This window comes from Lutjanus erythropterus, chromosome 3 (genome assembly GCF_056507025.1).
Source record: "Lutjanus erythropterus isolate fLutEry1 chromosome 3, fLutEry1.hap2, whole genome shotgun sequence".
Lineage (NCBI taxonomy): Eukaryota > Metazoa > Chordata > Actinopteri > Lutjaniformes > Lutjanidae > Lutjanus > Lutjanus erythropterus.
The window spans coordinates 10,612,352-10,638,799 of NC_139319.1; the positions used below are offsets into that span (position 1 = coordinate 10,612,352).

General features: G+C 40.2%; 1 protein-coding gene across 1 annotated transcript in view; it reads right to left on the reverse strand.

The window, feature by feature from the left end:
- The window catches only part of LOC146329694 (protein sidekick-1-like), a 334,563-nt gene that overhangs the window by 126,873 nt on the left and 181,242 nt on the right, over positions 1-26,448 (reverse strand). The window contains exons 6-8 of the mRNA XM_084714965.1: positions 16,367-16,393; positions 5,949-6,051; positions 636-811 (exon numbers count right to left, since the gene is read on the reverse strand). Of these exons, the coding sequence (XP_084571091.1) occupies positions 636-811; positions 5,949-6,051; positions 16,367-16,393 (306 nt within the window). The remainder of the gene's footprint in view (positions 1-635; positions 812-5,948; positions 6,052-16,366; positions 16,394-26,448) is intronic.

Below are 26,448 nucleotides of genomic sequence, written 5' to 3' on the forward strand. Positions count from 1 at the left end.
TTGGCTTCATCAATCACACGCTCCCTGCCTGCGTGTATGTTGTTTTCTATTTACGCACACGTATCGAGGACAGGAGTGGATTGTGACGAGAGCGCTCCTGTTTGAGTGCTTTCAGTGTTCTCTTATTGATTGTCGACTCCTGGGAACAAAACTAATTTAGCTGCCGGGGAAACAGGCACAGTGTGTCTGTGGTGCCACTTTGTGATTGGGTGTGAGCGCAGAACACACACACACGTATGTAATTGTGAGCACACATGGATGAATTAGTGCGCAGGTGAATGCAGCAGCTGTTTGTGACTACAATGGAGAGTTTATTTGGTGAGTGTGTGGACAACAGATTCAGCTCGAGTAGTCCTGTAGTTGACAGTCAATGCCCGGGGTGTTCACAGTCATGCTTCCAGGGGAAAAGTAGGAATAAGTAGAGGAATAAACAGAATGAATCGGTGCCCGGAGCAAAAAATGTACAAGAAAAGACGAAAGTGAGTTTAAAACTAAAATTAATGGTACATGTTGAGAGCATTAGGCTTGATGGGTCAGGCCTAGAATAGAAAAATAATTTTGGTTTATCATGCACTGTGTGTATGCTTGTGTGTGTGTGTGTGTGTGTGTGTGTGCGTATGTGTCTTTTTTCTTACCCATAACGGTGAGGTGTGCCCTTGCCTCCACAGGTTTGGCAGTGCTGTTGCTAAGCAATGCTTCACAAACATATAACCCTGTGTCAGAGGAAGTAGCGGCAGGAATAATGAGCTGACGCCCACCGGCCAGCCGACGCCCATCACGTTTCCATGACACCACGAGGCTGTCGATCGGTCTGAGAAGAGAAGAGAAGAGAAGAGAAGAGAAGAGAAGAGAAGAGAAGAGAAGAGAAGAAGCGAGAGAAGAGAAGAAGCGAGAGAAGAGCAGGAGTGGGATGAAAAAAGGAAGAAAAAAGGAAAAGAGTGACAGAAGGCAATTACAACATATTAAATCCATCAGTTTATGTGTCAATGAGGCAGGAAATGAATGATGACAGTCTGTATATCAGAGTAGTCAACTCTAGTCAGCATGAAGGAGCTTCAGTCAGTTACTCTGCATGTAGGAGAAAAGGAATAGGTTTTTGTGTATAGTGAAAATTTGTTTTGGAAAAACATCAACACGCCAGTTTTGCATAAGACTGTATGCGTGTATGCATTTGTGAAAGGCGGCATTAATATAACATTGTATCTAATCATGAAATTGCAGCTCAGTTTTGCAATTTCATGCAACAATTAAATTCTTACAAGCAATCAGCATTAAAATTTGCAACTGATTTACAAGAACAACAGCCAATTATGTAATCACTAGCCGGAACCGATTTCTACTGTAGATGCATTCTGTTAAAGGTATCCAAAAAAAAAATAAAAAAAATCATAGTTTAGTTATGGGATTTGCACTCAAACAGTACGTTACAAAAATATATACAGTCAAAATGTAATGATGTAAATACCAATCCTCCATGACAGAACAACATTACACAACATACTGAATTATTCTTCTGACTAAAATTACATAACAGCACCAATGACCTAGATGTACATTACTTATAGGTTAAGTGGCTGGGAGGAACTTTCAAGTTGTGTTGATTTTGGAGGGCCTAACATTTAAGTTATAATTTTTGGTTAGAGAGGTTTGTAAAAAAAAAACCCAAAAAAACCCAAAACAAAACAATGAAGTCAGAGTCATTAAACAAACAACAGGAATTAAACAATGCACCATTGTCTCACTGAATGAGGGATATCTAAAATACATTAGATGTGATCATTAATGTTTCATTGTTTTGATCTATTATTTATTAATTTAATTAATTAATTAATTTCTAAGAAGCTCTTTCATTTTTATTCCAATAGCAGCCACTTTGCTGATGACAGCAGATGACACCAACAAAGGACTGTCATGTTAAGAGATGTGGAGGAGGTGAAAACAAGCTGGTAATTTAATGGAAATTTATATAAAAAAGTAGTAAATTTTGAATTTTTTGACAACTCAGCAGCATTAACTCTGTTGCAAAATGTGCTGTATTGGATATAAATGAGGTCACTTTGGTAAAAAAAAAATAAAATAAAATAAAAATTGAATGTTAAATTATTGCCAGATATTTTGATAACCCATTAATTAGTAAGTAATTTTTTAATTCTCTAATTTCAGCTTCTTAAATGTGAATATTTTTTGGTTTCTTTACTTCTATATATGACTTTTTTCACCATTCACTGACATTTAAAAACAAACAACTATTAATCGATTAAGCAAGAAAATAATCGACCAATTAATTAACTGTACTAATAATAATAATTAATTAACTAAAATAATGGTTAGTTATCTCTCTCCCACTATATGACCATGTGTCAGTTTCAACAACACTCCCGTCCCCCAAAAACCCTCATTCTTCTCCTCTTTCTCTTCTTAACCGGCAACATGGCAGCTCAATGGTCAACACTTAAAGATTAATATTTCCATCTAAGTAATACTTCTTCCCTCCTCTTAATATACAAACCACGGGGAGATCATGAAGCACTGAGGCTCATTGAGAAGTGCCCCCACACTGCGTCTCGACCCCCAGATCTAACTGGCAACTGATAACAATCCAACTGGCATTCATCAACCCCCATCATCCCTCCCCTGGACCCTCATCATACCGCCGTACACGACCCTGATCTTATTCTTCCTGCATCCTCTCACCTGATTAAATCTCCTTTATACCACACATATGTCACCAAGTCACTTAATATGCAGTCCAGCTGTAAATAATATGTCAGACACGTGAAATGTGTTTTGCCTTTTCTTAGAATACAGCTGAGAGTGTGCTGCTTTCTCTCTCAGATGATACACCTCAAGGTCTAGACAGAGTTGGCTGAAAAAGTAATTAAACCTACTGCTAGGCTGATATGTCAACATTTTAATGTGCTAACTCAGTGGCTCCTGTCCACAACAAAAGAATCCAACATTTACCCAAAGACTAAAAAGCAGATTTTACAGCATTTACTCTTAAGACTTGGCCCACTGAAACTGCTTGTTTTCAATCAAACTCCTAATTATTTTAGCACTCTACCAGGACTACGCTGGTGCATATGACTGATTAATGCTTAATGGATGTGGATAGCAGATGCTTTTAGACTTGATTTCACTGGTCTTTCTCTTCTTTCTCCCAAACTTAAGCGGAATAGTTTCTGTCTTTCAGTTGTTCACTGGGTAAAGAATTCTCTCTCTGGAGTGAGTATCCTTCAGAGGGTGCTTCTCTCATATCAGAAATAGTCCCCATGGAGTGGATTGATTGTGACAGAAGAAATAGAGGAGATTATGCTGCAGTTGTAATGCTTATAGAGTGGGTTACGAATACCAACTTATTAAGTGTTAAATATAAAAAAGAACATCTGAATGATAAAAATTTATGATTTTTCAACACCTGTGGTAAGAATGTTGACATCTTTTATTATGTGGAACAGTTTTGTAAGTGATGTTTCATAGTGTACCTTGAGTGCTTCCCCACGGTCAAGGCCTGGTCAAGTGCTCCTGAGAAACATTTAAGGGGACTTCAGCTCTCACAGAATAGAGCTTCCCGACTAGCCATGAATGAACAACACAATCCAACTAAAACCTTGGACAAATAATCCACGCTGAAATTCAGCACAGCATGTTGAGCAAGTAAAGCCCAGAATATCACCTGTTGAGGTCTGACAATTACGGCTAGTGGTGCTTTTATCTGGTCGAAGCAGCCCTAGTCTCACTCTTCTTTTCAGTCAATGTTGGACTCATACAAGAACATTTGCCTGGGAGCCTATTATGTTATGGAAAATGTTCCCCTGGTGTATATAGTAGGACATAGCTCTGGCAACCCAAAATATCCATCGAAAGAAAACCCAGATCTCTTCTAATGCAGCTGGCTGAACTGTGAAGGAGGTAGAACAATGGAAGTTACTGATGGGAACACGAGGACAAGCAGACTTAGATGACCCCTGAATAGCTGATAAGCTATTGAGAATTATTAAATTTTGACGGAGCCTTTCTATTTTAACTGGCATGGCTTTTGTAGCCGCTGAAACGCTGGTCATCTAACTCAGCCAACCAAATCTGTGCTGTCCGGTGACAAAGGTGAACTGAACATTTTTGGTTGAAGCATGAATTCCCCCAGAGAACCTCGTCCATGAGTATTTTAAATGGAGACCAAACAATATAATAATAATGATGATGATGATGATGATGATGATGATGATAGTAAATCTTTTCAGCACTTTTCAAAACAAAGTTACAAAGTGCTTTACACTGTATATCCAAGATTAAAACATTTCCAGATTGAGTCGAGGAAATCAGTCAGCTAAAACAAGATGGAGCAAAAATGGAATAAAAACAGGATAAAAGAGATAAACTGTAACAATAAAACAAGTAATAAACAAAATGTTTGACAATAAAAATGGAGTGCTAGAGTGAATAAAATCCAGGTATGTTTTGAGAAGTGACTGAAACAAAATTCCTTGATTCAGCAAGCATCAGCCTGTGATAAGCCCCAAATGTCGCATCGGTGCAGAACAACCGCTCTGCACGAAGACTTTCTGTGAAACTACCACAGCACTTTGTCAAGACGGCAGCAACAGTAAGGCAGCAGCATTCAGTTTGTCCCCACCTCAGCGTGATACATTAGGACCGTCAACATGCAGAACGTGATTCTGTTAGCAGCAGACACTTCAAATTGATTTTGTAAATGCTTCTTTCATTGCCCCATGTTCAAAGTAATTTCTAAATATGTTTCTAATTTCTAAAACATGTTTGCTCATCTCAACTGCATATTACTGCAGTGATCAAACAAATCCATGTCATAGGCTAACAATTTTCAGTTTTAGAAGAGGTACTTAAATAAGAGTCCTGATTCTTTAGATCAGGGAAAATGTTGCTAAGACATACGGTAATAAAATTCATCTCTGTGTCATAGCAATTCTTTTGAATTTGAGGTCCCATATTTTTCTGATCAGGCATCTGACAAAGAGTCTATTGTTATAATTAACATCATTACCCAACAGTGATGTGGAAATAATATGATTATGATTAGAGAGCTGAATGAAATAATTAGATATAAATGGAACAAGTCTTTGATATTTATTAGGGTAACTCAAACTCCACCCAGTCGGTGTTGAGTGTGAATGTTTGGATGAGCAGTTCTCGAGAAATACCAGAGCAATGACAGAGTCCAAGCAACTGGCCTGTTCTGAACAGGCAGGTTTTGAACAGGCACTGCACAAGCACACAGAGGCAATGTTGAAAATTGGTGTCAAGTGTTCTTTTAGTCTCGACCAAAGATTCTATCAGAAACGGCTGTTTAGAGGGAATGAGAGGACACACTACAGGCTGTGTTCAAAACAAGTACTGCATTGTTTAACATAAAACCCACACAAGCCTCTGCTCGCTTGGCTTTTGACTCATATGGGACAAAGAGAGAGGTTGGACAGTTTGTATAAGTGATGAGTAGAAACTGATTTGTGCTGAGTTTTTGGCAACTCTTGAACTGAAGTAGAATTTGCTATTGCTTTGAAAAACATCTGTTGAGTCAGACTAGACTGAACGCCCTGTGTGTGTGTGTGTGTGTGTGTGTGTGTGTGTGTGTGTGTGTGTGTGTGTGTGTACTACTTGGCATGGGCCAGTGTGAATTTTGTTGGTGTGTTTAGCTTCTTTGCTGATGTCAGATGGGACTTTGATCCAACTTCTGTTTAAGTTAACTTGGTACTGGTGTGCATGTGTGTGTGTGTGTGTGTGTGTGTGTGTGACTACGCACTAATACTAAGGGGAGAGACTTGCTGAGCCACGAGTTTATGTGGTGTCCTCTAATTGCCTTGGAAGAAAACAGTGCTGTCTAGAAGGAAAGGAATTGTTTGTTTGTGTGTATGTGTGTGCGTGTCTCTGTGTGTGTGTGTGTGTGTGTGTGCAGGCACACAAAAGAAATTTACCTGGCGTTAGCAATGCACTCCAGTGTAGCCTCACTGCCAGCCACCACTGTTGCGTCTTTGGGTCCGACCACAATCGCCGGAGCCACAAGTTCTGATTCAGGATCTGTGACAGAGAGAGAAAATATGAGAGGCAGTTTAGACCATAAATCACACACAGCAGCATAATCTCCAACATAGAACACATTAGTCTCCCTCTCACTCTGCTATACACTTTCACATGTGCACACTCCCATGACACTACTCCAGGAACACAAAAGGCACATTCACACATGCTTTTGTTTTATTTTATCTAACACTAAACAGACATTGAAAACATTTAGCCTCATTCGATCTACAACTAATTTTATCATCTGCATAAGACAATTCAACAATTTAGCTGTTTTAAAATCAGATAAATATATTTCTGACATTTAAGAAATGTTGGGTAGTTAGTTGTTTTGCATTCTGAGCAGTTCTGAGATCCAATTTCCAGAATGGCTGCTGCCCAAGGATCAGTTATAATCTGTTCTGAGCATGTTTTCATTATTGGGGTTGTATTTTACATGCTGTGGCTAACTGTGGTCTCAACTGAGACTGTGCTGTGAAGTACATCAAACTTAACTTCACAGCAAAACTGATGCACCAAATTGTCTGCATCTTCTCTCTTTCCGTCTTATTTTCGGTTCAACATACTGTTTCACAAAGTAATACTACCCTTTTCTCTTTTATGAGGATAATAAAACTATTTGAATTGTCAAGACACAACCAATCAAATCTTTGATCATGTTCATGTTTTGCCTGCCAGTCTGATTCTTTATTAACTCCCTTAATGTTTCCTGATCAGTTTTCTCTGTGTCTGCATGTGACTAATTTGTGCAAAAGCTCCACAGTCTAACAGTTTAATTTGGATTAGGAAATGGTTTTGCTGGCTAGGACATGATGATCGAGTCAAGCTGGCTGCAGCCTGAGAGCTCCTTGTAGAAACACAGGATGAAATGAGAAAACACATTTGTACAGCTTTCGTTTTCATTTAGGTCCTCTTAGTCAAAGAAAAAATCTACTAAGCCTGCCTGTTTGGCACCAGTGTTAAACTATTGCACTAGTGTGTATTGTTTACTGCATGCCTTTCCTGGAACTTCAAGCCCATGCTGCGTAGAAAGATGTTTCAGCATATTGCTGGAAAACCCTTACTTGAAATGATCATCTTAAAGACATCACAACTAGCACTACTGTCATCATTCTTTGTGAAATGAAGCCACAGTTTGGGCCGTTTCTTTCTCTCCACCTTGACTTCTTTTTATTGCAAGTTTCCAGCAGCGTAGATACAAGAGTTTGTTGACATTGTTTTGGAACGCACAGCCGTCAGAAAAACATGCTGGCATTGTTAAAATTGATAAATAAGCTTAGAGCCATACGATTCCCATGAATAAAAAAAAATTTGGAAGCGGTTCTCAAACTGAACCGGTTCTCGATTCCCATCCCTTGTTCAGTGTAAACAAGCACATTGTGAGCAGTCAATCACACCACACACTGTGAGAATAGAAACTTTACATTTTGGCCGTGCAGAAAGAGTGATTAAATTACACAGTGTACAAGATTAATAACAGGCTCTGCACAGCTTAACACACATACAAACAAATCTGCTCAGTGAAAATATATATAGGAGAGATGTATGTAAGGAGATTAGTAAAAAGTGGAATTGAATCATAGAATATGAAATGAATGATAGCACATAAGAGAGGATAACAGTAAGCCACTGACAGCGTATAAGCAAAAGTGACAGTACATATGATTGAGAGCAGATGTTTGAGTGTCAGACTCTGAGAGTTTGAGTGAAATTCTATAATTCTTTCCACTACTTCTGAACTGCTATTGTCTCTTATCCCAGACATATTTTCAATCTTACCCTCACACACACGCACACACACACACACACACACACACACACACACACACACACACGATAATTCTCTCTTATAAACAATATGACTCTTTGTCAAACCACCACTGTTCAGTCTGAAGCACAATAATGATGAATTGGAGACGGCGTGATGGTGTGTGCATGAGTTACAATGATAGTGTTTAGAGAAGAGTACAGTGGTGTGAGTATGTGAAGAATGATTTATGGCCTCAAAGGTGTGTAGGAGAGTATGGTAGTGTGTGTGTGTGTGTGTGTGTATGTGCAAGATTATGACTGTGTGTGTGTGAGTATGATTTGTGGTGGGAATGGACTCTTATAAGAACAGGACACTCTAGGATTGTTATCAGTGTGAAGTGTACAACATCTGCTCAGCAAAATAGTATAAAAACAGTAGAGAAAACATTTAGCAATGTTTTACAGAGCGTCTCTACACTCAACAAATATGGAATGCAACCCTTTTGTTTTTGCTCTCATTTTTCATGAGTTGAAGTAAAAGACTAAGACTTCTTCTTGGCACACAAAAGGGTTATTTCTCTTAAATTCTGTTTGCAAATTTTCAAGAAAAGTGTACTGTTTTCTGTTTCCACTGTTCTTATTGTTATCAAGCCCCATTTCCGACCATTTTTTTCCTTTTTTGTTTATGGGTCAGCAGTAGGGGTGCCACAGTTTCAATATTAAATCAAACACTGAACAAAATGATTGACATCAAATTGAAATTGAGATTGGAGGCAGAATCGCAGTTTACAGGGGGTTTTTTTTCGCCATCCACATTCGGTGCGTGTTAGAGGAAAAAAAACACAACTTTTAAAAGACGACACAGCGTGGTTTATCACATTATATCTCCCTTTAATACCATACAGAGTTTTTATAAAGATGAATTTGAAGATATAAGTGACAGTTGACAGGGCATAGAACCAATGATCTGTTGATCTTTATAGGTTAACAACAGCACAGGCATCAGTGCTAAAATAAATATGCTTAAATCTACCTGAAAATCAAAAGTCAAACTGAATCATGGATTTGGAGAATTGTGACACCCCTGCAAGCAAGTGGTAGTGAGTTCTAGTTGTGTGCATTCATGGACAAACATGAATCTTTCTAGCTAATATTAGACGACACATATTGTTGATATTAATATATCTGATTTTTCTACTATTTTAATATTATATTTCATATTATTTTTATTATTTATTATTAGTACCAAACCTGTATCTTTGAGTGCTTTATGTTTGTAATGCACATTAAAGCAGATGTAATTTTCCGAGTAATGGTTCAGAACATGTGGACAAATTTCTTGCTAATACAGCTTACTTCCTTTGTGTTTCTACATTACGAGTGTCATAAGAAATTGTTAAGATCTGTGTTAATGAGCTTCTCCCTTACCAAGATGAAAGAAAAAAATTATTAGGCATTGAACTATGGCCATTTTACAAAGAGCTACAAATACCCTTTTTCCCCCCAGGAGGGCGAAGTCATGAACTGCCCTTCTCTGTGTCTGTGTAGGGCAGATTGCCTTCATTGGGTGGGTTGATTAAGTTTACGCGTGACGAGTGATTTCTTTCTTTAACTCATGAAAACGGAGGCAAAAACAGAAGTGTTGCCATTATATTTTTGTTGAGTGTGTTTCTGTTGTGTGTGTGCATGTGTGTGAACATCACTGGGTCTTCCATGGATACACAAGTCTTACCGATGAATATGTAGATCTCCAATAAGGGAGGAGCAGGGACTACAAATTAACAGGCTAGGTCTGATAGGGGCTGGTGAGGGGCGAGGGGTGTAAGGATGGAGGGGTACGGAGGGAAGGCAGGGGGGGAAGCGAGGAGCAGCTTTGATCTCCCCTTTGAAGGGAGGAAGGAGGAAAAGGTGGTAATTAAGTCCCTGCTCTTTATTCCTCCTTCTTATTCTCTCCCTCTTTCTTTCTCCTTTTTTTTTAATCGGAGAGAAAGAGCTAAAAAGTCACATCCCACTGTCACACAGAATAAGATATGCGGGAACAGGAAGACAGGAAAATGATAGCACACACACACACACACACACACACACACACACACACACACACACACACACACACTCTCTACTGTCTTGACACTCACTGGCGCTCTAACTCTTGGTAGAGGTTGAGTCATTAATGGGGAAGATAAGTGAAGTGACACAAAAAAAAGAGAGATGGGAAGTAATGGTGGAGGTCTCTATCACCAATTTCCCCGCAACACACACACAGATATACACACATACCGCATATACACACACACAGACCTTTCTGTCTTTCATTGTTGAGAGAGCAACATCTTGTACAAAGTGTTACAATTTTGAAAGGTTTTGTGTCGGAGAAGCACAGACGGGTAGCAGGAGAAGTGGGTGGAAGACAGAGAGAGACGGAGGGATGTGTTGGACAGGCAGAGGTAGACAACACAGAGAGTGAGTGGAGAGTGCCCATTAGCTGTCCACTGTGGGAAGCAGGGGTCAGGCAGGGACTAGTACCCATCAGTGGAGCCTTAATGGCAGCAGCGACCGCCGATAATGAGCGGAGGGGGATGTGAACCCAACTTGTTAACTTGGGCTGAGTGTCTGAGGGTAGCAGACAGATAAATCAGGACAGCGGGAACACCTGTGTGACAAGTGAGAACACGGAGGGAGAAACAAAAGGGCTTGGAGGAGAGAGAATAGAGTATGTAGATGGGAGAGATGGGGGGGGGGCGACTGTGCAGATGGTCTTCTTCTTCCTGGAGTGACAGACACGATGGTAGAAGTAGAGGGGAAAGCAAAATGCCATATGGTTGTGTGATCTGCGCTCTTCTTTTCCCTCTGTCAGCGTGTCTAACATCCTCTTTCTCTGGGGAAATCTCTATCATTTCATCTCGTCTGTATCTCTCATTCCCCACTGCATATCTTCCTGTCCCTTATTCCCCATCATCCTCTTATCTTCTCCTTTTTGTTGTTTAAACAGGGATTATCAAATTAATCTTCCTCAACTTAAACAACGAGAAATATTCAAACCGGCAGACTGTTATTATGGTGTGTACGAGTGTGTGTGTGTGTGTGTGTGTGGCAGCTAAAAGGCTCCCTGTAAAGATTCTACAAAGAGAGTCCAGAAGTTTAATCTAACTCTATTGGATTCCTCATTTAGCAAATGAGAAACACCATGTGGCAGAGAGATGCAGAGCAGGAGTGATGGAGGGAAGGAGGGCAGCAAGGAATGCTGGGAGAGTCGCGGTATAACGAAGCGATCTCAGAACAACAACAACTTGGGGCAGAAAAAGCTTCATTAAGAAAGAGGGATGATAAAAAAGAAGAGCCGTTAAAGCAGTTGAGAAATAAATTAAAACAGATGAGGAAAAAAGCATCAATTTTGGGCGTGAGTGTGTGCGCACATGGATGTGGATATAATTTAGCACCAGGCAGGCAGCATTGTAACATTGCAACGCACTCGTCAGTGCAATCATTGCTGATTGACAGTTAAGTGCTGCTGAGGTGACACAGCTGTGTGAGGATGTGTGTGTATGTGTGTGTGTGCATGGTATTCAGTAGAAAAATCCCAAATTAAATCAAGGATAGGAATGATAAAAAAAAAAAACAGGGCTTGTAAAAGGATTGATGCAGCTTTGGGGCAGGAAAGAGATAGAGATGGATAAATAGAGGGCAAGAGAGATAGACAGACAGAGAGAGAGAGAGAGAGAGAGATGAAAGGCTATTCCATCCACAGATTAGAACGTAATCCCTCGTCGAATGGATTCTCTCAGATTACAGCTTGTTCTCCTATTAAATCTGCCAGTCACTCCCAACTCCCCATTGTGTCAGTGAGTCAGCCGGTGTGTGTGTGCGTGCACATGTGTGTGCGTGTGTGTGATCTTTCTGTGACTGGAGATCTGTGTTTTAAGCCTTTCAGACAAATCTCTGTGGAGACCTCGAGAGCAGAAGGATTGGCTGACGAGTGAACACACACACATCTATTTACATACACACACACACACACACACACACACACACACACACACACACACACACACACACACACACACACACACACTCTCTTTGACATAAAGGTGCTAACTAGAACCATATTGATCTCCTGTCATCCCAACAGCAGAACCCTTTGTGCTTCTTGATAGAACTTTTTATAAAGGTTCCGCTTGTAGCCTTTCAGAGGGTTTGACCTAGAACATAAATGGTCACATCTAGAACCCCCTGTGAAAGGTAACACCCAGAACACCCCATGTGAGGTTCTACATAGAACCCTTCTGTGGTGTAATGGTCCCATTCAGAACCCTCTCTGAGGGTTACATCAGGGAACCTTTCCACCTCCTAAGGGTGCAAACAAGAACCCACCGAGGGGCTTCTACCAAAAACCTTTAGATATTCCAACAGTTTTATCTAGAACCTGCTCAGGGGGTTCTACCAAGAACCTTTTGACAATCTAAGGGTTTTATCTAGAACCCATTCAGGAGGTTCTACCAAGAACCTTTTAATATTCCAAGGGTTTTATCTAGAATGTGTTCACAGGGTTCTACCAAGAACCTTTTTGTATTACAAAGGTTTTATCTAGAACACACCTAGGAGGTTCTACTGGGAACCTATTTATATTCCAAGGGATTTCTCTAGAACACACTCAAAGAGTTTTTACCAGGAACATTTTTATATTCCTAGGGTAAGAACACATTCAGTGGGTTCTACTGAGAACATTTTTATATTCCAAGGTTTTTAACTGGAACCCAGTGGTTCTACTGTGAACCATTTTAAATTATGGTACAAAGATAAACCAACCAACAGATTTCAACAGTCCTTGAAGAACTCCTGCTTCCAAAAAAGGTTCTTTGGATGAAAAGGTTTCTTAATGGAGTCTTATAAAGGACCCTTTAACATTTTCTGAAAAAAAAAAAAAAAAAAGGGTTCTTCACAATCAAATGTCTCTGGATAGAACCTCAAACCTTGAGGTAGAACCCTTTAGAGACCCTAATTTTTCAGAGTGCAGCAGGAGGTTGGTGTTAGCTGACTGTATTAATAGAGTTGTCAGATATGTGTCTGCAGGGTTCACAGCCAACTAACGCATATCACACTGAGACTGAGTAACACAACGGAGGAAGAGAAAAGAAAGAAAGAGGGAGCAATATTGAGAGAGGAGGTAAAAGAAAGGAAAGAAAGATGGAGGGGCGGGACAGGGGACATAAGAGGTTAAAGAAAATGGATATCTTTTATAAATATTTCAAAGAGTTTTTTTGGAGGGTATACAAAAATAAATGGAGAGGAGAAGGTGATCGCTTGCTGATCTCTCCTGAGAATACCGCATGTGTGTGAGAGTGCGGTGAGTGTTTGTGCGTGTCACTGCGCTCATTAATGCTGCATGCTGACAGCTAAGTGTCATCGTCTGACTACACTTGCCTTAGAATGCCAATATAAAACCACAAGCCAAGACATGCCACACACGCACACACACACACACACACACACACACACACACACACACACACACACACACACACACACACACACACATTTAAAGCCACACCACACCAAGAGTAGAAGATCCAAGCCCCAAGGGGAGACAGACAAAGACAATGGGAAGCAGTGAGAGGACCGAGAAAGATGCCCGATTTTAAATATTCATCTCTTCCTTCAGCTGCCAACCCCTCTATCTATCTCTGTCATCGCACCACATGAGTGATGGAAGGAGGAGATGGAGAGTCGGGAAGGAGAGAGAGAGAAGAGGAAGAAACAAGAAACATGTAGCAGTAATGGAGAGGCAGGGCAGGAGTGAAGCTCTCGGGAGTGCTCAATGATTATTTGATTAATTTTGAGTATTATATTAGTTGCGGTTTTTTGGCTGCTTGACAAAACCCACAATGACATAATGAGGTAACATTTCATCATCAGTGTATTGGAATAAGGGTGTGTGTGCGATTGCTTCACGCCGGCAAAATTTTTTTTTTTTTGTTACAGTGGGGAAAACTGAGATAAAATACTTTCCCCCCATTAATTCTGAAAATCATCAACACGTGACAGTGACACACGACATTTACCCAGAGTTCAGACTCGAAAAGTTGAAAATATGTCAATATTGCATAAATGTAATTATAACAGCGTGTGCCCGTGAAGGAGCTTCATAACAGGGCTCAAGCACTCCATGTTCTCTGTGAGTCAGTGGTTGCATATCAGCAGGGATAAACACTCTTTGTGGCATTTGTAATTGCTTTGGCCCAGTGTGAATCCACAGCGAGAGGCTGCTTAAATGCTGCAGGGAGAAACCCTGGCACCTCAGTGTGTTTAAGCCAAGTTCAGGTAACAGACACTCAGGTGATGCTGCGGGTCTCATGCAGCAGACAAAGCGTTGCCCAAGTAAAGCGAAGCGTGTTAGTTCAGGCAGCCAACTTGAGACTGCCACCTCGCTCACATGGTGTACTCCTCTCATTGCGATATCCTTCACATCCTTTTCAGTATGCCGGTGTATCAGTGCAGTCGGTGCTCTGCTCATTCTTTTGATGCCACACGGCTCAACTGAAAGCTGTGTTTACACCGATACAAACTCCATGTTGACGTTCCTTTTTGGTAGGAAGTTATTATCGTCACTCCCCACTCCCTGTTGTGCTGAGCTCAGTGTTTCCTTGTGGGGATTGACGAGGTCAGAACCTAGTGGCCAAAAATCAACACTGACTTAATAATCCATTCCACATTAGCTGGTTGACTGAACTTAGATTAGATAATGTCAGGCCTCAGGTTTTGTCTGATGCAGTCTTATTCCAGTGTTGCTATGATGTACAGCAGCGGTCAAGATAGGCAGTGCCTCAGCAAAGCCAATAAGAAATGCTGAGATATCTACTGACCATTTCTTCACATTCATAATTTGTAATTGTATGAATTTACTTATTTTATATTAAATTTTCATTATTCAGGATTTGTCTCACGATAACACACACTCAAATAAAAATATTCAGAGTAGTTGTTTTAAAGGTATACCTTATTCCTTCTACCACACCTGCCCCTACATCCATAGTCGGTTCTCACACTGTGTTGAATGATCAACACTGAAGCAGAGACAGCCCCTGCCTCAGCTCTGCAGTCTATGACTGTTCCATGTCACGTGACATCCACTCCCTCTCGCTTCAAACTCCACCCTGCCCTGCTGGGCTAGCAATGCACCTTTTACAGATGTGAGCGTGTATGATCATCTGCATCGAGTTACGCTAAAGAGCTAACTGGTTAGCTCTTTCCATGACATGTATTGATGGTTATTGGTTTTTAAAGGACATCACAAGGAGGCCATTGAGGATATCATCTACAGTTTTAAAGACTTAAAGTTTGACTGTGATTGTGCATGGCTCTGGAGTCGTGACCTTTTCCCGCTAGCTACTAGTACTTTTTTGCGTGGATAGCTTAATGTTGGCGGTCAGCATGGCTGCTCCTTACTTAAACATGATTTTCAACATTGTCTTATGAAGAAAAAAGAGCTCGTAGCTACTGTGTCACCAACACCTGACCTGCAGGATCTTACCCAGTAGAAGGGGCAAAAGATTACACAAACTTTTCAAACAGCTTGGTAACAAAAGAAGGACTGGCTACGTGTCTGCAGGCAGACTCCAAGCTTTTTTTGCTTTCCATGCCTACTCCTCTCCTACAGCAGCAACAGCATGTGGGTGAAAGAGTAATACTGTGACCTAAACATTTTACCAAGAGCTCTGCTGAAGCATGAAAAATCAACGGCCCATGTCCGCTCTCAGATCGCCTTGAAAACCTTTGGCAAGAGTCACATGCCCTGTGACAGCGTGCACAATGCAATGATAAAGGAAAAGAGGGAAACCTTAAAAAGCCTCATTAATGTGACCTGTTACATTGCCAAACATAATAATTTCCTGTCACAATGACTCTCTCAATCTTTATTGGTATTTGTGCTGTGTAAGTCCAAGTTATACATGTCCACTGATTAGGTTTGATTGTGCATTAAGTTAGTTTGCCTTGGGCATTGTTGTTGATTTATAGCTTCACGCTGCCTACGCAGACAAACACTGTGCTGCACATTACTGATTTACAGGAAAAAAAAACTCTCCTTGCACTTTAGCGTTTATGTTCTCCTTGTGTAAAGACAGTAAAAAGACAGTACAGTTTTAAAAATTAATTTTGTTTGCAGGCCATGATTGAGGTAAATATTTTGTGCTGAATGGATCACGACAAATAAGTGTTCCATTGCACCCATACTGAAAGTGATCAGAATATTTCACTATATTACCCAATGGTTACAGGCCTTCAGCTGCCTGACCTTGAGGTTAGAGGTGTCCAGCTGTAGGTTTTTCTCGATAGCCATGAGGCAGAAACAGTTAAGATGCACTGGTGGAACATATTTTACAGCATGTAGCCACCACTGCTGCCAATGTGACCTTCAGAAAAGCATTTAGCTGAGCAGCCTTTAGCTCCAGCCCTCTGGTAGGAGCAAAGGGTCACAGCAATATTTGTCTCTGTTTAGATAGAGAGGGAGAAAGGAGCCAGAGAGAAAGAGCAGGGAAGATAATGTAAATGTAAATGGGTTCTTTACCTGTTGACCCGCGGTTCTTCTTACCAACTGTCCGTCAGCCAAAGAGAATAAGATGAAAAGAAGTGGGACAAAAGTGGAGATAGGGAGTGGGGGAAAGGGGAAAACAGGAGAGATATAATTTAGATTTCAAGTGTTTCCTCGGGGTGCGGCAAAAAGACACATTTAGCAAATACACATTAAAAAGACCAAAAGAAAATACAGGCTTTTCACAAATCAGCAGCTCTAAGGCGTTTCAGAGTTGAGGAGGCACAAAGGAAAAGAAGTCTCCTTCCCTGAGAAAGAGGAAAAAACAAATACAGACAGAGAAATGGATGAGAGGGAGGACGAGACACAGAGGAAGAGAGAATGGCATGTTATCATGAAGTCCAGAGGAAGACGAGCTGTTTGCAGCCCATCCATCAACTGCCAGCTACCAAATTTTGTCTCTCTCATTCACTCTTTTCTTCTTCTCCTCGTCTATCTTCCCTTCTCTGCCTTTCTGCCTGTATTTGTCATAAGTCTGGAGGTAGCAAGACTGTAGGCTGCGAGAAAATGATGGCATTGACATTCTACTGGCAGAAAATCTACATTCACTATTCATCTATCAATACAATACCCCTTCACGCTCCTATTCAGACACTCAGCCACTCACTCAACACTTGAATACAGTGTGTGTGTGTTTGTGTGTATATTTGTTTCGATCTGAGAGTGTGCGTGTGGTGAAAATGTGCGTCAGGACCTTAATTTAGATTCTGATGTTTCACATCAGCATTAGCGCAAAGTTTGTTCTGCCAGTGCGATGGACACACACACACACACACACACACACACACACACACACACACACTCATACACACGGTGTATAAGATCAAGTGATAAAGAGTGAGCAAGCTAGTTGATGAGTAAGAAAAACAAAAGTTGCTAAAAGACAATACTGGAAAAAAGATAAGGGAGGAGAAAGAAAGGAGGAGCTTCAGACACAAACAGTTCAGATGTTTTCATTGTTTCAGTGAATAAAGATAAATGTGTTGTGAAGGGTTGTTGTTGAACCTCAGTGCTTCCAAAACGTGTCAATAAAGTTAAGAAACTGACAACTGCTCAAAGTTGGCACTGAATGTCTGCCAGGTAATGTCTGCCTTGTTTACTCTGACTTTATTTTTTCATTTGGACAAAGTTTTTCTATTAGCATCAGAATAACATTGTCCATGACTGCTTGTCTAAACACAAGCAGCTCATATAATATTGTTGAAAAATAGGGATAAAATATTTGTAACACCTAGCAGTTTAACTGACTACAATTCAACAACAAGGATTTTAATAAAAGTGGACAAATGGATGTTATCACTGTATTGACGTGTGATTCCAGGGAATAATCTCCATTGAGAAACGTGCTGTCTCTTAGTCAGTGACTATTGTTACAGAGGAGTACAGAGGACTGATAGAGAGCTGCACATTATGATGTCAAAGTGAAGCTGAACCTTGACCGTTTGGATATAAAACATCATCACCTCATCATTTTATCCTACAAGACATTTGTGTGAAATTTTTAGAGCAGCAACGATTAATCGATTATTAATTGATTATTAAATTCATTGTCAACTATTTTGAAAACAAATTAAATGGTTTGAGTAATTTTGAAGTGAATAAAAGTAAATAAAAATAATGGAAAGATTAATCAATGATTCAATGATTCAATTCTTGTGGCCAAAAACATGTATTGTGAGGTCACTGTGACCTTTGACCTCAAATTCCAATCAGTTCATCCTTGAATCCAAGTGGATATTTGTGCCAAATTTAAAGAAATTCTATCAACTTTTATTGACTTTTGACCTTTGACCACCAAGCTCTAATCAGTTTATCTTTGAATCCAAGTGGTCATTTGTGCCAAGTTTGAAGAAATTCCATATCAGGCATCCTTGAGATTCTGCGTTTCCAAGAAAGGGACAGTCGGGCACCCCAAAAACATAAAGCCAAAGGCCACAGCTGTTATTGGAACAGAGGCATGAAAACTGAACAATATAACCTTTATGACTGAAGAATTCATTACTGAACTGTTGCTTTGGATTGCATTTGTATTATTTACAGCAGGTAAAGCTATTAACACAAACCTGACAGGCAAATTCACTAAAGGATTGTGCAATGTCGCTGCTCAACCTGCACAAATAAGACAAAAAGAAACTGTAATCCCTAAGCAGCCACAAAAGGTGAAATGCACCCCTAACTGTGCTGCCAAGCAAACAGCATCATGGTCATCTGGTGCTATCTGCACTTATTCAAAGTAGGTAATATTATATATATAACACTAATAGCCACACACAGTTAGAGTAAAAATTATTAGGGTCTTCAGAGAGTTGGTGGTAACTTGAGTGCATTTATAAGGGGTGTCAGTGATTGTAGCCAAGCAAAGCAATAGCGCATCGCAGTACATCATATGTGCACAGATGGCACAGAGACAATACAGTACCTGATATTCACCATGAGGAAAAGAAACTGGAAACAACATAAAACCTGCTGCTGTGAGAAATGGAGACACCGTAACGGTCCGGCATACAGCAGTAGAGTAAGAGAGAAAACGGCTCTCCATGTGCCGAGAGGCATGAGGGAGAGCGTACGGTTAAAGCACCCCAATTAACAATCAGACTGACAAAACACTCAAAAAATACAGAGTGAGTCACAGAATAACGAGCGACATCCCACAGATAGAAACAAATGAAAGATAATTAGAATAGTTAGAATGGTTATAGCCTACTTATCCTTTCTTTACTCTGTGTTTTGTCCACCTTAGACTGTTTGTGTTGAACAGCTGTTATAAGCCAGCAGGGTTCCACAGTGTGTATGAGCACCCTGCATATGAGTTAAAATAAGGTTGTGTGAATGTGAAAAAAATATTTGGTTTCAGTGGTTAGCAAAATCCACAGATCCACAGATTTTCGTTCAAATTTCTTGTCTGTATTTTAAAAGCGGCGTACAAAACTTACAGGTAGAAGTATTTTCAGCTGGTGTTCTGGTTTAACACCTGACCCTGTTAAATTCTAACCATCACCTTAATGGTTGACGTAGTTATGACAGATATTGAAACAAAGAAAATAGAAAGCTGTCCTTGAACATCCTGAATGTGTCTTTATTTAGGTTTTCAATACAATGTTCATCTTCAGAGTCTTGTTGTTGTTGAGTTTGAGGAAACACATCATGAACTGACACTCATTTTGACCATTGTTTGTTTTTACAGAATATGTTCAAAACAATAAGTTGTTCTTCCTGTGAATGTCTGTCTCTAATAACTTTTCTAAATATAAATATTAATCTCTGGAGCCTGTTTGAGTAAACGTGTCACATAAAACATAACAGCTGTAGTAACTATGACAACCACAGATGCATTCAGCCAATGATCACTTGGTAAATTGAAACAGTCACTTTTGACAGCAGAAATAACTGTATAGAGTTAGGGTGAGGTTGGGATCAGGTTAAGCATTTCAGATGAGCTGGGGTTTGTTATTGACAGGTTGGTGTGTTCTCAGCAAGTTTGTGTCTGTACTGCAAATTAAGGAGGCTACATGTTATGTGTAAGATACATGTTTAATCAACATTTTGGTAAATACAAATATCTGATTGGACTCAGTATCTGCAAATATTCGATACTGGAAGACTTAGATCAGGATTGAGGCCAAAGCAGTTTCAAGAGACAGCTCTATGTGTGTATTTTTACTGAATTTAGAAAAGAAAGAAACAAAGGCAAAAGTACAACTTGGCTCAGATGATGCTGAGGCACAGGCGGGCATAACACTGCTCTCTAAAAATCAAGGCACACACATACACCAGTCTAAAAAGCGTAATTTTAATATAGCTATCAAAACAGGTCGGGAATAGAATAAAAAAAAAACAGCCCCAGACCTATTGTAAATACACCTAAACACAGCTGTTTAAATAGAACACAGTTTGTGCTTTTAAGTAGCATTACTGGGAAGTCTATTATTTTGAGTCTAAAAGGGGGTCAGCATGCACTCGTGCACACACACACACACACACACACACACACACACACACACACACACACACACGTACACACACACGTACACACACACGTACACACACACGTACACACAGTAACGTGCAGGCTTAGGTCTGGGGGGCATACAACTCTGCGTGTGTATTCAAATTATGTGTCATACTGACTCATCTTCAGTTTCAAACTGGAACAGAGAAACAATGGGGACATCAGGGGACTGCAGACAGAGCGCGAGTGTGTGTGTGTCTGTGTGTGCGCATGACACAACAAACCATCTGATGTACATAGAGCTGAATCCACCAAACATTTTTCTGGTAACTTTCACTTCCCTCATTGTTCATCTGAACCTTTTGAAATCTGTTGTCTTAATCAAGGTGTGTATTGATGTACAGTTTACAGCAGATAAATTTTCAGTTCCAATATCTGAATTTAGATATCTGCAGATACCGATACTATACCAATACCAGGACTCTTATTATTATTAGTAGTATTATTAAGTAAGTAAGCTAGGCTTTTTACTGGTTTTAACAGACGACATCACATCACTCCAATCCTGGGTTCCCTCCATTGGCATCCCGTACGTTTTAGAATTGATTTTAATATTTTACTGATCACTTTTAAAGCCCAACTGGGTCTGGCCCCTAGCTACATAGCTGAAACGTTAACTCCCTATGAGCCAGTACGCAGCCTTAGGGGGTCTCATAGCTGTTCCAAAGTCGAGGCTTAAACCTAAAGGTGACCGCGCTTTCTCCATCAGGGCCCCTCGACTTTGGAAGGACCTGCCCGAGGAGATAAGGCTTGCAGATTCAGTAACATCTTATTATTATTATCATTATTATTATTATTATTATTATTATTATTATTATTATTATCATCATTATTATGTGTAATGTAACCTGTGCAATGGCATCCTTCAAACATTGTGGGGGTTCAGGATTGTGATATTCAAATGTGCAGCTGATAGGCTTAGAGATGGCCCTCATTTGCATAATTTCCCATGATGCATGGCTGAAACTCTAAATTTTGTATTTGGTGTTCCAAATGTTTGTTACTGTTTGCAATGTGTTTGTCATGCACTTGTAATGTGCTTGTAATGTGTTTGTTCAGAACAATGTTTATGTTAGTAAATATCAGTTTTATGCTGGTTTATTGTTACATCATGAGTAAAATGGCTAGTACATTCCTTTACTATACCTCTATCATAGATAATATGATAATCCTTTTTCTTACATTACATGCAAAGGCAGGGGAAAACTACTATTCAGCTCTCAGTTTTGATTGCAAAGTGTTAACAAAGTGCATGGCACACACATGGTGTTGAGGTATTTACATCAAAATGCAGATCTGAGTCGTGAGTCTGATACCAGATGAATACCATATGTCAATATCGGGCCCTGATGCCTACACTGGATTGGATCAGTCCCATCTCTAGACATAATTACTGTAATTACAGATGCTTTCCTGATCCATCTCTTTAGCCCTGTATTTATACAAAACAGGCCAGCACTCAGTATCATGGTTGATGGTAATGTGATGTGTTTAGTTTGAGGTGATTTGAAAATATTAGTGTGTGCTTAAGAGTGTCTCAGCCTTGAGTTTGATTTGTATTCATGAATTCACTATTGTGTATTCAGCTGCCTGAAGGACCTACAAACAAGCAGGTCACCGTGTCCTCTGTGTGTGTCTGCTACAGTGTCTGTGTATATGACTGTGCTCTATTGGATGTCTATGTGTCTGTGTGAATATAACAGGGATTAAGTACAGTAGTATTTGTGTGTTGTGTCTGTTGTTCAATTCAACAATCCAGTGAGCTGCATCTGTCATTTTGAGTGTGTAAAGGCAGTTTGCTGTTTCCAGCTAGCCTGTGCAGTTGCTGACCCTGCCGAGTCCCTCGCTGTGGGTCACCTATTAACTACAGTATCCCCAAACCCTCCATGACTCACCCCTCCCCCCCTTCCGACGCATAAACAGTCCCGCCGGGCCTTCCCTTCCTTCCACCCATCTACATACAACCAGACACCCCTCGCCCTCGGTGACAATCTATTCTCCTGCTCAGCCGCGCTTTCGTTCTCCCCATCCGCCCACATCTGCATCCACTGTCACATTTCCCCCAAGCCAAAGAATACTTTTTTAGCAACACGTTTGGGTCTTTTCTGTCTCTCTCTCGGCTGTTTTAAAACCCAGAGTTCAACCTCAAAACCCTTACCATTCCAATTTACCCTGTCAATCTCACTCTCACTTCACTCTGTTCCTGTTTCTTGCTCTAAAACACACACACACACACACACACACACACACACACACACACACACACACACACACACACACACACACACCTATTTGAAATTCATATCATTGGCTATACAAATGCAACACTCCAATTTCCAATCCTGACACATTCACAGAGAGAAACACAAGGACTCATGGACCCCATCTACTCTCACACACACACACACACACACACACACACACACACACACACACACACACACACACACACACACACACACAGAGTTCTGTCCAGTGAAATAATAAGCTGGCTGGAGTGTTGACCTCAGACCTCGGGGCTATTCCTGATGGACCCAGGTGATAACATTTTGCAGTCCGTACGCTTCCTCTCCTTATACTCAGTAGTCTGTCTCACTTTGTAAATCTGAGCAGAATTGAGGAGCCCCATCATTTATACACAGCATATAAACAGCAGAGAGCAGGTTTACATATTAAATCGTAGTTTTCACACACTCTCCTTCCCTCTATTTGAGCAAAAAACCCTGCCTTTTGCTTAGATTCTCCTTCCCTCCAGATATGTGGACTCTGGGAAGGTTACATCTTCCTGCTGTCTGCCTGTCTGTACCAAAACACTAGCACCAGTTGACCTTTCCAATTTACCATGTCAATCATGCCAACACACACACACACACACACACACACACACACACACACACACACACACACACACACACACACACAGAGCCAGTATGCACAGCTCAGTCTCCCATACACATACAGGTAAAAGTTGGTGCCAATCATCCTTGTATGGAATCCCAAATGTCACCAGGTTTTGACATTCTCTTTGCTCACTGTCTGAAAGAAAAAAAGGTAGCTTGTCTGTTGCCTTTCACCCTTCTCTTCCTTCTTCTGCAACGCTTATATAATTTGCACTCTCCTCTCTTCTTGTCCAATCTGTTCATATTTTTGCTTTCTTTGTGTGACTGTGCACTTGAGATAAAAAAAAAAAATCCCTTGTTAAAGACGATCTCTAATCACCTCAAGAGCCAAACAAAGAGCACGGAAATGAGAAGCCGGATAAAATCCTGCTACTGAAATTGATAAACAAACATCCAGCCTTAAGAAGAAACAACAGAAGTACAAGGGAATTGTTAAAAAAAAAAAACATGAGAGCCATGTAATGATAATGGGAAATAGATGTAGATGTTCAATTCATACTGTGAGCCTAATGATGGCATGAGAAAAGAGGAATCATTTCCAATTCAAAAGAAGAGTGCTGCTTCCGCAAGTTTGCGCCTCTGATAAGAGACAGGGGAAGAATGGGAATCCTCTGATCTTGCTGGAGAAATATCACAAGGCAAGAGAGAAGAAGTGAGGGATGAAAGACACTGCAAAGACAGGGGAAAGTTGGAGCCAAAAGGTGGGGCTTTAAAAGGCAGTGATGTGGTGCAGCTGTGTGCCCACCACCTCGGGGTGAAATACCAGATGGAGAAGGGAGCACAAGAGACAAGAAAGAGGAGATGCATCATTACTAAATCAGGTTGTTTCCCCCTTTTTTGTCTTCTTTATCCAGAATGCTGCAGGGTAATCCCTTATCTCACACTCCTTCTTCATTGTCACCCCTTCTTTGTTTTTATCTCTCTCCAGCTCTCTACTAACACTTCTCTCTGTCCCACAGACTCAGCGTCTCACAGACCCTCAGCATAAGTAAATAAGGCTCATATAGAAGAGGATACTGAATTTTAAGTGCCTCCTTTAGAAACAAGTGGTAATCCAGCTAAGCGTTCACCGCAGCCTGTGTAGTAGCTGTAGACACAGTCCATTCATTTACTACACCCAGCGAGTGAAGGGACGAGGCCTGGAGGAATGTGACAGCTCAGTGGAGGGCAACATGTCCTGGCATTTCCTTGGGCACTTCCTTGAAGGCTAAGACACTCACTCATACACTCACAGTCTTTGGAGCAGAATAAAAATGTGAATACTGTGCTAGAATTTATTGATCCCCTTTGGGAAACCTCCTTTAAGAAAACCACGCTGGATTAAACTACAATGCTCTTACAGTGTGCAGTATATTCTTAAGGGCTGGTCAGGATCATTTTTATTATCAAATCAGTTGTCTATCTATCTTTTCCGAGTGATTTTGAGCTATTCTGAAGCAAAGATAAACCTTCAAGTAGTATCTTTGGTTAAAGACAGATTTTATTTTGGTTGTAATGACTAATGTAACACATTAGTTATGCAATTAAAGTTAGTTACATTTTCAAATAAGTAATCCGTTATCATCACAATTTTACCACAAATGCTCAGGTTTTTCTGTGGATTTTTTTAAGGACAAAGGTGGAAAGGTGGCAAAGGCTGGAGAGCGTGTATGGCATGAGTAGCTGTACACAGTTTGAGTGTGCACCTTCAGAGTGCCCTGCACCTGTGAAAGAAAATCATCACTTTTTGCTCAACAACTTGAGGGCAAACAAGAAGCTAAAGAGAAAAAGGACAAAAATGGCACAGAGCCTGGTATTAAAATAATCATGAATTTTACATAAAAAATTTCATATAAAAAAAGGGAAGCACTAGAATAAAGTAAAAAGAATTTGTCCAGTGTAGTAATACAATTCAGCATTGGTCTGGAGTCACTGGGTCACATGACATGAGAGCTACTGGAAAAAAATATTTTCTATTTCAATATTTATGGAAATAAGTGAATTGCACATTAGAAATCAAAATCGATTTGCTAAATGAGACCTACTTAGTATATTTTTAATCATAATATGGGCAAGTGAGCAGAAAGGTACTGAAAATAATATTGGTTTTGTGTCACTGAAATGGTAAATTATGGACGATCCCTGAGCGAACTGATGCAAGTTTATGCAGCACTTGTTTCATCTGATCAGGTGGAGGAAAAGGAGGCATCTCGTACAGTAATGACTGATGATGAGTCACATACTTTTTAATGGACTTAATAATTGAACATGGAGTAATCAGAATACCTGGAATAGGATACATGCACAGCAGTTTTACCAGCTTTTGACCTATTAATCAGGGAAAATATCCACGCTGATGTCCATGTTCTCTGAATGATCAGTCAAACAGGGTGCTCAAAAAGTAAGCAAGGTTTGATATCCAGTCCCATTTACTTCTGTAACTTCAGCTAACCTAACTTTCATTACGAACACACATTTGTTTGCCTCAGGATTACCTTAATCTTACAGAAATGTATGAGTGTGTCATTCCCGTTGCCTCCACTCTTTTCGATCTGTTATATTTCCGCAGTAGTTGTCTAACAATTACTGTTTTGAGACATTCGGGAAAGATCACTGTTCGCAGTGATAGGTTAAGTACTTCCAGTGTGCTGGTTGAGAGACAGTCTATGAATTCCTTGAAGACGACACTACAGATGTGATCCAAAGAGCAAGTAGCTGTTTTCTTCAGTTCTGCAACATCCAGTGTGTTGAAATTTTCCATAGCTGCCCTTTGACAACATACATCATCTAAAGTTTTAGATATTCCAGTGTTCAGATTTTTCGATCAAAGAATTGGCATTGAAATGACATTGAAACAGACTCGGTCCAACTTACTCCGAACAGTTGTAATGGCCAAATCATTTTCAGAATTAGGCCAACAATTGCAGTGTATGTCAAAGCCATTAGTCAATAAAATGTCAGAAAATAGCGCCCATCAAAATTTCCAAGACCCCAAGGTGACCTCTTCAAATTGCTTGTTTTGTCAGACCAAGAGTCCCAAATCCCAAAGTAGTCAATTTACAATCATATAAACCAGACAGAAACAGCAAATCCTCACATTTGTCAAGCTAATATTCTCACACCAATTAACTGCCCCAGTCCAGGAAATAGAAAATCAAATCAGCAAATCA